Source organism: Saccostrea cucullata, unplaced genomic scaffold (genome assembly GCF_032062105.1).
Source record: "Saccostrea cucullata isolate Sc308-1 unplaced genomic scaffold, CSIRO_AGI_Scuc_v1 ctg6629, whole genome shotgun sequence".
NCBI classification, from domain to species: Eukaryota; Metazoa; Mollusca; class Bivalvia; order Ostreida; family Ostreidae; genus Saccostrea; species Saccostrea cuccullata.
Window position 1 is genome coordinate 1 of NW_026926946.1, and position 14,338 is coordinate 14,338.

A 14,338-nucleotide genomic window follows, 5' to 3' on the forward strand; every position below is an offset into this window, starting at 1 on the left:
ACCTGCAAAGCCTCATGAAGAGCACGTGGTACGTCTCTGTCCCGTATTTAATTCCCCTGAGGAGCCCCATGGGAGTGTCGGTTTCTATACTCTCCTCAAATTCCATCACATTTAAATCCTTCACCGTCACCCAGCGGTAAATCGCCCTGAAAAAAGCATTATGTGTAACAATACATTGAATCCCTTGACCACGATATGCAGTGTTAGACTGCTCCGAAAAATTGTCTTCATATGTTTACATCAACCCTGCCAAGATTAAAACTTGTATTGTATACTTGTACACGAGTTGTGCAAAAACTTCTCGAACACACTCAATAATTTTCTGTGAGATTTGAGAATTATCACCAGATCTTTTCTCTTTATAACAAAGAAATTTTGTCTGTGAAATAATTTTTTTGTAAGTTGCAATGCATTTTATTGTACTCTTCTCATCACTACCGCCATCCTTTGTATCACTATCAGAATGACAATCATTAAGATCACTTCATTAGTGAAGTGAGTGTATTATAGTTGAAGTCTCCAGCATAGAATCAGTATCTGTTAGACTTCCCGTCTAAATGATGATTCCCTGATATACTTAATACTTTTATTTTCAATCAGCAATCATATTTTTCAATTTGAAAGTCTATTTTGATCTGACCAATCTAAAAAGGATTCCAATCCGTCACTATAGAAATCACCCGCCATCACTCCATTAAGGTAAGTAGCTGTCTGTGATTTATTAAGGACATTAAGTGTACATCTAGTTCCTCTAATTATGTCAGCCTATTTCTGGTCACCAAACCTGGGCGATCTTACCTGGCCTTCTCCAAATCCGTGACCAGGTTTTCTGTCAGCTGTTGAACCAAATCCGTGTACGTCGGCTGTTCATTCTCTGCAACCTGTGGAAGAAAAATGTGTTTTCAAACCTGACAATAAACTCTAATTCAGATTTCCTGAACTGTCTGATTGCAACATACGAATAACATATAAATAACTCTGTGGTATACCAACCTTAATTGTTTGTTCGTCAATGTCATTGAACTGTGAGGGGTCCACGTACAGGTCTTTCTTCCTGCAGGATGGGGGATGGGGTGAGGGAATTTCTGTGGGGGCGACAGGGATAATCTCCAAAGCCTCCATCGCTTCCTCTATTTCTTCTGTCTCTCCATTAGGTGTTCCCCCTTCCACTTTCTATATTAACAACATGTTCTATCTTTTACAAAAGTGATAAGATCACTAAATTGCTAATCAAAAGAAAGTTAAACTATAATATAGTTTAATAATTGGTCATAGAAAATCTACAAGACTTGTCTTCAGAAAATATCAGCGTATCGTATATAATATGTGGACCACTGGCTATTTACATGAAGTAGAAAGACCCAAAATAAAAATAAATATAAAGATGCATGAAAATTTTAAGTTATGCTATTACTTCTTTATAACCCCCATCCTCTTCTTGAATGATAATTAGTGCTGCGCTTATCACGTGATTTCACTGAGGGTACTTTATAACCCTGTGAAGTTTTACTCACAGACTCGGCGGCCATTTCCTGTTTTAGTTCCTGTTTGAGTTCGTCCTGTTTCTGAGCCAGTATTTCCAACATCTGACGACTCTGTCTCGCCACCATCGTCGCCGTTTTCTTTTGTTCCTTCTCCTTCAGTCGCAGTGTCATCGTCTCCTGCTTCTTCTTCTTTTTCTCCTGAATGACAACTTCTATCTCTCTCTTCTTGTTCTCAAAGTGTATCGTCATTTGCTAAAAATTTAAAACCAATGGAAATTGAAATTATATTTCTATATCAAAAAAGTTTAAAATATTTCTTGTATGCAATTCAAAAAGATGGAACGAAATCGGGGTTAAGAACAATTGTCTATCATGGCTTGATTATTTTATGCTTCATGTCAAATGTGAAGGTTTCACTGAAAACACTGCTATGAGAAATCAACATACAAAGCCCCTTGAAAGGTCAAAATTTTTAAAACCAAAATATTTAATACATGTACATATATATTCATCATCTATAAAGTGGGGAGCACCTGGCATTCTTAATTCTAAATATGCACAAATGTATCTCAAACTACTTCTTGCAAACGATTTTTTTTTTTTTTTACATTTTTTAATTTCATATCAATATAAATACCTTTCTTTCGCTGTCTTTCATCTTTTTCTTCTTTTGTCCGAATTCTTTGTCGAATTTTTCCGTTAATTCTTTCAGTCTGGACTCCCATTCATGTTGCAGTTCCGCCGACAGACGGCGCTTTTCCTGCTTTCTCTCATTCTGAAATTCGTCCAGTAGACGATCTTCCTCTCTCTTGTATTCTGCCTCCAGGCGGCGCTGTTCTTCTATCAACTTCTTGCGCTTCTTATACTGTAAAGAAGAGGAAATATACATAGCATACAGTATAATTTAATTTCAGGTATAAATAAGGATAACACATTCTGTAAGGATTTTATTTTTTGTGACTACTTTGTAGTAAGTTTGACGGACGTCCTGTAGAACCAGGTCTGAATCCTGTAATGAGTCTTCAATTTGTCACAAATTGTTACACTGCAGTGTTAACACACACGCACACCCTTATTAAAAGATTGTATATGGGATAAACATATGGAGATTACAAACAGATTCAAGATCATATGTCCATAAAACAATACAAAATAGGAGCAGAGCAAACATGGATCTCCGAAAACATCAGACGTGGGATCAGGTGACATGAAGGAGTGAGCATCACCTGCTGACCGGTCACTAGGACTGAGAAATAACAAAATCTATGTTGCTTATTTTTAATTTTAGTGAGCTCAAACTTTATTTGGTGTATGAATTAACAGACATATGTACCTTCCAATCTTTGAATTAAATTTCAATCCATTCATAATTTTTTTTATAATTATTGATAATGCATGGATTATATTATGTAATAAGCTTCACAACTTGTGTACTATTTCAGCTATTCAAATGGCTAGATTTTATCAACTTTTAAATATACATGTAGCAAATATCCAGGAAATTAGATCTTATGCAAAGAAAAATGAATTCTTGTAAATCTCAATTAATCTTGTGTTTCTGTTTCGCATATTTTCTTTAATATTGTCGGAAACATTGACACTGTATTTAATTATTCAAACTCGATCCTCTTATACTAGTATGCAGGGCGGTGGCAATCCTAGAATTAGCTGCAGATCTGTAGTGTTACGGTTTAATATATTTGTCTTTGACCATAATGCTACAGATCCGATAATGCAGAAAAGGTGCAATATACATCGCAATATTTTTTGCGCACTTTTGGGAAGAATTTCTCCACTGCAGCTATCCTAGAGTGCACATGCCTGCAATATTTTCTAAAATTAACAAATATTGCACGTCTTAAAGGTACATGTATACATATTTTATGTGAATGTTTATCGTTGTGCAATGACCCATGGGCATATCGTTTGAAGTCTTCTCTTCACGTTTTTGGCTACATATCCCCGGTATTAATGTATAGTTTTGTTTTTCATGTCATGGCCCACCTTAACCTTGGTTTGTCCGGGATTCCTAACACGGGACTAAATACAGGGTTTGGTCCTTATGGTCCTACATGTATCCTTTTGGCTTGTGGCATAAAAAATTCCTGATGCAGCGATTTGATGTATATTTAGGTTACACGTTATTTTCATTCATACCTTAATTCTTCCTTGAGCAGAGTATGAAAGAATCGTATTTTCCCAGTCTATTTCAAAGAATGATTACATGGCCTTATTTAAAATTAACAATAAACCTTGTGTATTTTAAATGAATATAAACCTATCCGTTTACAGAATTAACCTGAATGTTGGCGCCTGTGAATACAGACTTCCATTTCAGCAGAAGTTTTCTTTTTAACAATTTTCTTTAAAAATTTTACTTCCATATGAGTTTTATTTTGTGTATGTGATTTTTTTTTGCGCATGTATAGAAGATCAATAATTTGATCTTAATTAGCACACAACTGTGATATACAGCTGGAAAGTTTACGATTTTCCGGGATTTCCCGTCGAAGACTTGGAGGCAATAAAAAATCTATTAATATGACATCTGTAGTCTGTCTATTTTATGTCGATATTACGAGACGAAAATACAATACCAAAAGTCATAAAGATGTCGTGCTCGGGATTTTACGCGCCAAAATCGACACGTCATCCCCTGGGGTGGTGACAGACACGCTAGGGCACAATGACCTTCTGAACATGTACACAAGTTTCTTTTGTTTAAGTTACATACAAACCAGATGATTAGAAATTTACATGCTGTTAAAATTAATTTTGTGATTTAATAATATTCATACATCCCAAATAAGGTTTTAATTTAATGTGTCTTGATAATTTTTTTTTATTTCAATGGTCTCTATTTTATTTTTGTAGAATTTCAGTAGAAATTCGTGATTGTCCCAAATAAATGAAAGAAACCAGAGAATTCCTAACCGAGGCAATTGTTGGGGGTGACAGAACCGTATCGTGACTGGGCGAGCATACACACGAAAAACTTGGAACTTTTATCTTAATGAAAGCGACTTATGCTCCAAACACGGTTAAACTTCACCCTGGTTTTATTCCTGCCTAGAGTTTTAGAGATGTTTCAAGAGATCGGGAGCATTAAAGACAACACTGTGTCTAATCGCCGCGTTAATCACTGCCGGGTACTTCTCCGTTTCCTAATATAATGACGATGGGGGGCTCTTTAATTCCAAAACATGAGTTCAGCGGGTACTCGTGAGAAACAAACAGTCGCATTAAGGGCCACGTAATTCCGATAATCTCTTACGATTACAGAGACACCACGCTAATCCAAAGTCAGGGGCTTAATTTAAACCAGACATTTCTGTAGTTCTCAAGTATATTACTGAGTAGGTTTTGGTCATAATTTCAACTTAATGTTCATATGAATCACCCCTCTTTCCCCGTCTACCTTCTCGCAAGTCTTACATTTACTTTTGTGTAGTCGCCTGCGTGGCGCAGTGGTGAGAGCGTCCGCTCTAGTGTCGGAAAGTGAGGAGATATGATCCTTTTGTCGTGGGTTCGAATCCCACTGGAGGACGTGGAAACCAGCCCTTCGGATGAGACCGTATAAACCGAGCTCCAATCTCAAAGAAGACACGAAAAAGATCACTCAATGATCAATGGCCGTTAGTGCCGATTGACAACTTTGTCATGTTGTAAATTTTGTATTTACTGCCATCCGGTAAATTCAAAATTTACAACATGACACGAATATAGGACAAAATTTGCAGCTCTCCACCGGCAAGTGGTGGCGTCTCCATGTGAGTGAAAATTCTCGAGAGAGACGTTAAACAACATACTAAGTTTACAATACTTAAATGCATAGGCGTCGGAAGCAAATTGAAAGTGGGGGAGGGGGCTAAACCAACGAAAAAAGGTAAAACCCAATTCTCAATGCATATTTTATGTATATATTTACAAAAAATATACGGTTCCGACGCCTATGTTTTGTGTATGTGTTTAACATTATGCAGTCCAAATCATTCGCGTGTGACAGTGGGAAGACGAGAGTCGTCAATGAATAGTCGACGAATATGATGGCACATTTCTTTGTATTTTACAAAGTTTAAAAATTTATATTTGCTCTTGTCTGCAATAAAACTGGTACTAGAATATCACCTGTTCAAACGGTCTTTAATCAGTTCATCTGCACTTTTAATACAAATATAAGTGTACCCTCTCTCTTTCAAAACACGAAATGAATAACTTTACATGTTTACCACGCATCCTACATTTGTAGAGTTAATTTTAAGTGTTTATTTGCATGATAAAAACAGTCCAGGTCTAATGGACTTCTCAGACCATGAAATCTGATTAGCTCCGCCATTCTCCGGTGACAGGGGGGTATAAATATAGAACCTAACCTGCTCAACAACTTCTCTTATGTCAACAGATTTCAGTCCTTTTTATGGGCCCCGTATCAACTTTTTCATTAACAAAAGACTTGGAAATCCACTTAAGAAAGTGTCGACGTACAATACACATTATATCCCCTCCTGTCAAGCCACGCTCGGTATGTAAAACATCAAAGATGTTATGTATATATTGTTTATGATAAAGGTATTCCCCATACAGATATGATTTCAGTTTACCTAATGAATAACATGGGAATTACACCAAGAAAGTAACTAGGGCTATCGCGATTGAGCCTGATTGTGCCGTTTTCTTTCGGAGTGACCGGGTCCGAGTTGTCCGGGGGGTTATCGGGGTCCGGGGACCCTCTTGTTTATCGGTGTTTGATACACAGTATGTACAATAATCCTCGGCAAACATAAGCCGATTAGATCTGTTTGGACTGTAGTGTATTCACAGTATTGGTAATCAATAAGAAACGCATGAATAAAACATGCCACGACTAAGGAAAGAACTCGTGGCTGTTTACTAGCATTAAATAATGTGAGCTGGGATATTTTATAGAATGAAAAAGTTATGAGAAATGCAAGTTCATGTTCGTGACAACCCCCCCCCCCCCCAACCAACCAACCATGAAAATGTGTTGTGATTTCAAAAAACTTTAACAGATTAAGGGGAGATGTAAGCAAGGAATGTACTCTGGACAATTGTGGGAGGCCGCCCGGGGAGGGTGTTCGGAGTTCATAAATCACTAAAAATCAGACTGGTATAGAAATGGAGAGGGGGTGGTTCTGGGGATACTTTCAATATTTGGCGGGTAGTGATGGGGGAGATACTTACAATATTTGGCGGGTAGTGATGCTTGTCGAGTTTGCGCTGGTAGCCCTGTCGGAGAAGTTGCGCCTCTATGGGGCCCTTTATGTACAGAGCATTGGCGTCAATATCCACCCCCTTGTGAAGAGATTCAGCTGTTGCACGCTCCGCCACGTAATCCTGGGTTTTGGGTACGGTGGTGGCGCGTTTGATTGCCACCGCCTCGTAATTATAGTTAGGTTTCCTCAGGGTTCCGGCCAGACGAACCTCCGAATTCATCTTTTTACTCATCTTCTTGTAGACATTTTGACTGTTGATGGCGTTTTTGATTCCCATGGCTCGTTCGTCAATGTGTGTCCCCCCGATTCGAGGAACGTGCGTCCCACAGTATACCTCGCGATCCGAGGCATCGGTCTGATTGGAGAAATAGTTCTTGATGGTCAGAAACTGACCACAGACTACACACTTGAAACAGTTCCTGTGGAACACTACTTCGTGGACCGGGCCGATCTTTTCTGCGTGGTATACCTGTGCTTTACACCTGTGACAGGAGTTCCCTTCTGTGAGGGTGGGGCGGAATAGGGAGGAAAGTCGCTGGTACCCCCGCTCCACGGATTGTGATTCCGCCGTGGCGACTGCCATTATTTCCCGGCTGAGTTCACAGAGATCGCTGATTCAATAGGCCATAACAACGTCCTGACACCAAACACAATATAAAAATATGTAAATCTAATACACCTCAGAAGTATCTTAATCACGAATTTGAATCACACTTCAATCAAAATATCGACAGAATGTATATTCCCTTGTATGAACTTTCTCAACTCCGGGATGAGATCCGTTCTTTTCCGATCCCCGAGATCTGTGTGTGAAATTTCTAAAGCGGGCGATTCCATTCTTCCGTCAGGTAAGCGCGCACTAGACCGTGACCATTGACACAGGTACGTAATTTAGGTAACTGATCCATACCTGAGGTAACGAAATACCTGACGTCCTACACACTCAGGACAAACAATTAACAATCAACTCCAGATAAAGGTTTTATCTATGTAATAACCCCAGCCCACTAATTTACTACCACATTCGGCATTACAATTAATTAGTGTTTTTCAAGGACGTATAGGTAAACGTTTAGCTATTTATATTTAATGACAACATTTATACATTTAAATATCTCGAAGTGTTTTAAATTTTTTTTTCCAAAATGATTTTAAAGAATTTTAAAATTAAAAAAAAACCTTCAAGGTAAATATTACGATCTCATCAAATTCCACTCATTTGTTTTAATAAAGATCAAAAATGTAAATATTTGTTTAAAATTCAAAAAAAAGTTTCAACGTGTTCTGTTTTCGGTGTAATTGGTCATTCTATAACAAGTCTAAATAGCCATGTTTGTCGGGCTGACCTGACCGAATTTTGGGTCTTTTAATCCTCTGAAAGCTTAAGGAAAGATATATATCGCCTGTCATCGGATCGGGTAAATCTAACAGATCAAATCGCAAATCATTGTCAATTTTCTCAGTATACCATGGAACCACCTCGAGCGTGAAGTAATGAGGATATCCCGAAGTCAATAGAGAGATACAGAGTCTTACAGTACAGGTATTGACAGGGTAATACAGTTAGTGGTACAGTCCCGAGAGATATCGATATTTCCTCCCAGGTCTTCTGTATATTTGTCACAGACTGCGCTTAATGATTGATTAAAAAAAAAAAAAATTTTGACTTTATTGTCTATAGTTGATTTTTATGGTAGAAGAGAATATCAATTATTTAGTTAAACCATCTCAGGCTCGAAATAAGACATCAAAGGGTTTTGCTACACCTGTTTCATGCATGGATATTTTACTTACTATAAAGTATAACAGCAGGAAAAAAATAAACGGTATATAACAAACAATATACACTTTGTTTATCATTTCTCAAATGATTATCCAGTATACACAAAACATGCCCTGAGTATTTTTAAGACAAACAAATCAATCCATGTTAAGTACAAATAAGTTGATGCTACAAGATTTCAACAGCATAGTTTAACGTCATCTTTTTCCAAATTTTGGTCCTTATAATTACCTTATTTTCAAATAAACCTTTCGCTGGGTAAGTTTTATCTGACATTGTTAGGTCATTGTAAATTTGACTAGAATTTACCTAGTCTATACCTGATAAATTACAGGGGGCACACAGTGGGTGTGTCCGGTCAACAGGGGATGTTTACTCCTCCTAGGCACCTGATCCCACCTCTGGACGGGTCATGTTTTATGCTCTTTTCAGAGTTCCTATTCTAAACTAGATTAATGAGATTGATAACTGTTTGTTACCTTTACGTTTTACAGCAATTTCCTTTTGGTTTAGCAACCATTCCTGTAGAAGAAAGACAATACTGGTTCGAGAGTCCCCAACGGGATTTGACTCCGACCCATCCCCACTTGTTGTGAAATGAAACATAAAGAGATAATGAACAGTATTCAAGATCAAAAGTCCATAAAACAATACAAAATAGGAGCAGAGAAAACACGGACCTCCGAAACATCAGAGGTGGGATCAGGTGCCATGAGGAGTAAAAATATCAAAAACTCGAGGTTCTTTTCCGCAAAAAAAAAACAAAACATTGAATTTCCTCTGTATTGAAAAAAAATAATTAATTTGACGTATTATACGTGCAAAGTTTTTCTGCGTCTTTGTTTGGTGTGTTTTTGTGTTAACTTACATTTTTTTTGAAAGGACAGCATAATGAATAGACGTAAGAAGAAGAGCCTACACCACGTTTATACCTCATAATATGTTTTACGGCGTGACCGTTGAGGCGAGCGCAGTTGTACCATCAAAACACTTGAAAAATTGATCAGCCACTTCAAACATCAAGTCGCACGAGAATTTCGACTAGCTTTGACGTCACATGACGTCACGGAGCTCGTCGGAGCTTACGGAAACGGCCGAGCGTCTGTTTTAAACTATAGATCTAGCACAATTTCGGTCGAAAAACATTGCAGAGTTATTATGTTCCCCAAACGAAGTTGGGGAACAGATTGTTTTTACTCTGTTTCTTATTATGTTCCCCAAACGGAGTTTGGGAACATATTGTTTTTACTCGGTTTCTTATTATGTTCCCCAAACGAAGTTGGGGAACATATTGTTTTTACTCTGTTTCTTATTATTATTATTATTATTATTATTATTTTTCTTCTTCTTCCTGGGTACTTTTTTCTCCGGGAATGATCTTGTAAACTGTTCGTCCGATGTAGGTAAAACCTTTTTAGGGTCAGTAGACATGCTATGTAGATTTGCGGAATCAAGGTCATTTTGCGCGCACGTGCTTGCAAGAGCGCGCACGCGCAACACGTGAAATGACCAATATAATAGATAGAGCCGCAACTTTTCTTTTTTTTTGATGAAATGCTTTGAAACTCATAATGTGAGGATATATTAGTAGTATAGACATGACGACATGGTCAAAAAAGCAAGATCTCACGCGCATGCACGTGCGCTTCGCTCTGATTGGCTGAAACTAAAGTCTCAATATCTTTCTTGTTTTTTGACGAAATCCTTTGAAATTTTAAACATAGCCATGCATTATGATATCCTACAACGTGATATATAGCAATTATCATGAAAACACGTGCGTGCACGTGCTCTGCAATCTGATTGGCTTAAACTTTAAATAGCTAAAGCTCCCTTGGTTTTCAACCAAACAGGATGGGGTTTGGAACATAGATAGATATAATAGACTCCTACAAGAAGGTATGGTCACCATGCATATGCATACACATGCGTGTACGTGCGCTGCAATCTGATTGGTTGAAACTTTAAACAGCTATAACTCCCTTGGTTTTCAACCAAACGGGGTGGAATTTAGAACAACGATAGATGTAATGGACTTCTATAAGAAGGGATGGTCACATGCCCGTGTATGCACGTGTGTGCACGTGAAATGAGCAAAATCAAAAATTCACTTGAATGAGCGTATTTTTTAAAAATATTTTTGGATTAACTACTTTCATATTTAGTATATTTAAATATATAGATCATGTAGACATTAAGCACATGCATTCACATGCGCACGCACGCAATGCCAAAATTTGAATGAACTTGGTACACTTCTGGGTAAACGTTGTTAAAGTCTAAAAAACAAAGAGTTTGTCTTATTTAATGATGCTTACAGGGAATATGGCACCAAAAGGGAGTTGGGGAGCGTTTGGGGAACATCTGTAACGGTCCCCGTTACAATTAGCACTAGTTATTATTATGTTCCCCAAACGGAGTTTGGGAACATATTGTTTTTACTCGGTTTCTTATTAGGGTCTTCCGTCTCCAACGGAAGACCCTTCTATTATTCTATTGTTTCTTTTTCACTTTTATTATTATTATTATTATTTTTTTCTTTACACATTTTTGTGCAGACGATTTCTCAGAGATGCTTGAGTGGATTGACTTGAAATTTTCAGGAATGATGTATCATGAACTAAAGCTGATACTTTTTTTTTATTTTCCGAAAAATCACTTCCGGTCGGAAGTTATCGCCCTTTAATCGAATTTTTAGTGACCATTTTGTCCGGACAAAAACTCAAGAACGACAAAAGCTAGAATGCTGTCATTTTCAGGCCTAATAGACAACATATTGTAGTTTTGTACCTATCCTTTCAAATCTTTCGGAAGTGCTTTGTAAGGAAGCTCGGTAGGGGTCAAAAATTAGGACACAAATCATGACTGAAATTTGGAGACATTTTGCATCATATCTTTTAAAGTACAATTATTTTGTGAAAACATACTGAGCAATATTTGTGCAAAATGACAAGATCTTTCCTATGATTTCAAGAAAAAAGTGCTGACTCATCACATTAGGGGCCGAGAGGGGCCAAAAGTCTTTATTCGATAACTCTGTAACAGTCAACATTTTGTTATACATTACTGAAGCAAAAATGTTTATCTCAACAATCTACAACTACATATTATAATTGTAATGTCGTATGTTACATAACTAGGGGCCACAAGGGGACAGAATGCTAAATCTTTGACGCTTTATATCTCAAAAGTGGGAAATATTTTGATAAGTAATATTGAACAAAAGATGTTCAAAATAATGTTTTAAACAATATGCAACCTTTTATTTTTCGCTAAAAGTCCCCATTAGGGAGTTGAAGGGTTGGCCCCTAAATATTTCTTTTGCAAATAACTCGAAAACGAAAAAGAATCTCTGAATAGTTATTGAACTAAAAGTGTTCAAAATCCTAAAAGCTTCAAGATGAAATCAAGAAAAAGGGGCTGGGCACTCAAATTAGGGGCCAAAAGGGGCTAAAAGTCTTTTTTCGATAACTCTTTAACAGTCAACATTTTGTTATACATTACTGAAGCAAAAATGTTTATCTCAACATTTTACAACTATATATTATGATTGTAATGTCGTATGGTGCATAATATGGGGCCATAAGGGGCCAGAATGCTTAATCATTGACGCTTTATATCTCAAAAGTGAGAAATATTTTGACAAGTAAAATTGAACAAAAGATGTTCAAAATCATGTTCTGAAAAATATGCAACCTTTCATTTTTCGCTAAACGTCCCCATTAGGGAGTTGTAGGGTTGGCCCCTTAATATTTCTTTTGCAAATAACTCGAAAACGAAAAAGAATCTCTGAATAGTTGTTGAACAAAAAGTGTTCAAAATTTTAAGAGCTTCAAGATGAAATCAAGAAAAAGGGGCTGGGCACTCAAATTAGGGGCCAAAAGGGGCTAAAAGTCTTTTTTCGATAACTCTTTAACAGTCAATATTTTGTTATACATTACTGAAGCAAAAATGTTTATCTCAACAATCTACCACTGTATATTTTTATTTTAATGTCGTATATTACATGATAAGGGGCCAAAAGGGGCCAGAACACTAAATCTTTGACGCTTTAAATATCGAATGTGAGAAATATTTTGACAAGTAATATTAAAAAAAGATGTTCAAAATCATGTTCTGAACAATATGCAACCTTTCATTTTTCGCTAAAAGTCCCCATTAGGGAGTTCTAGGGTTGGCCCCTAAATGTCTCTTTTGAAAATAACCCGAAAACGAAAAAGAATCTCTGAATAGTTGTTGAACAAAAAGTGTTCAAAATTCTAAGAGCTTTAAGATGAAATCACAAAAAAGGGGCTGGGCGCTTAAATCAGGGGCCAAGAGGGGTCAAAAGTTTTCGATCAATAACTCCTTTGTTGTTAATATTTTGTAATATATTACTAAGCAAAGATGTTTATTTCAACCATTTACAACTATTTATCATGATTTTCATGTCGTATGATACGTAATTAGGGGCCAAAAGGGGCTAGAATGCTAAATCTTCGACGATTTTTATCTCGAAAATGAGAAATATATTGATAAGTAATACTGAACAAAAGATGTTCAAAATCATGTTCTGAACAATATGCAACCTTTCATTTTTCGCTAAAAGTCCCCATTAAGAAGTTGAAGGGCTGGACCCTAAATATTTCTTATATGAAAAACTCAAAAACGAAAAGAAATCTCTGAATAGTTGTTGAACAAAAAGTCAACAAAATCATGAGAACTTTCAGATGAAATCAAGAAAAAAAGGGGCTAATCCCTAATGTTTGGGGCTGTGAGGGGCCAAAAGTTGATTTTTTAAAAAGTCTTTAATGTTCAATGTCTTTTTACAGATTATAGAAAATCATTATTTTAGAATGAAATTCTCAATCAAAATCTTATCTCATCTTATCAAGAATTGGACGGAAGACCCACTCGTTGCTCGCAACGAGATCGTATCTAGTTATTATTATTATTATGTTCCCCAAACGAAGTTTGGGAACATATTGTTTTTACTCGGTTTCTTATTATTATTATTATTATTATTAAGGTCTTCCGACTTCCTTCGGAAGACCTTATTGTTTTCCGTCGGTTTCCTATTATTATTATTATTATTCTTTTTTTCATTTCTATGGCGATATCTCAGCTGTGACTGTACGGATTTCAAATATTTTTACAGGAAAGATGCACCAGGTTAATATCTCCAGACGTGTTTTTCATTTTTTCAAAATTTTCCTCCGTTCGCGATTTTTGGGGAAATTTGTATTTTTTAAATGGATTTTTGTACACTACTTTTCTCGAAAACGGCTGAAGATATGACATTGAGACTCATGGACATGAAAGAGCATCACATGTAGATGTGCCGAACGTCCTTCATTTTTTGTCGTTTCTACTTCCGGTCGCAAACGGAAGTGAATTCAAAAAGTCCATTTTTTCAACTTTTTTGTTTTTCAATATTTTTCTTTCGGATTTACAGGATCTATAGAGTGTCTTCAAGGATATCTATGTATGACTTCATTTTTTTCATGCGTGCGTTTATTGCAAAGATATGACCGAACCAAACTTTGTCTTACTGTCGGGGGTTCGAATCCCGCTCCGGGCATTCCCCAAATTTTTTCTTTGTTTTTGTCTTTTTTCAGTTGCAAATTACTTTTCACTCTTTTATAACATGTGTGGAAGATTTTGCCGATTTTTAAAAGCTATATTTGGAGATATTTTGTGAAATACCTGGAACAATCACGATCTGTGTTGAGAAACTACTGTAAATGAACGTAAACGAAAAAATACATTATGAAATCTATTTCATGGGATGACACAACATAGACTGCAAAAGAGAAGTCCGTCGGAAGACCTGTTTGTTGCCCCAGCAACAAGAACGC

The 14,338-nt window shown here is 36.7% G+C and overlaps 1 protein-coding gene across 1 annotated transcript; it reads right to left on the reverse strand.

Annotated features, from left to right (window-relative positions):
* Positions 1-6: 6 nt before the first annotated feature.
* On the reverse strand, positions 7-7,625 carry LOC134272987 (hillarin-like; the record flags this gene model as incomplete). Its single annotated transcript, XM_062755158.1, has 6 exons — positions 6,687-7,625; positions 2,122-2,349; positions 1,515-1,736; positions 994-1,173; positions 799-881; positions 7-146 (listed from the first exon to the last, which is right to left on the reverse strand). Coding segments are annotated over exons 1-6 (1,468 nt in total), but the record flags the coding sequence as incomplete, so codon positions are not given.
* Positions 7,626-14,338: the final 6,713 nt, after the last annotated feature.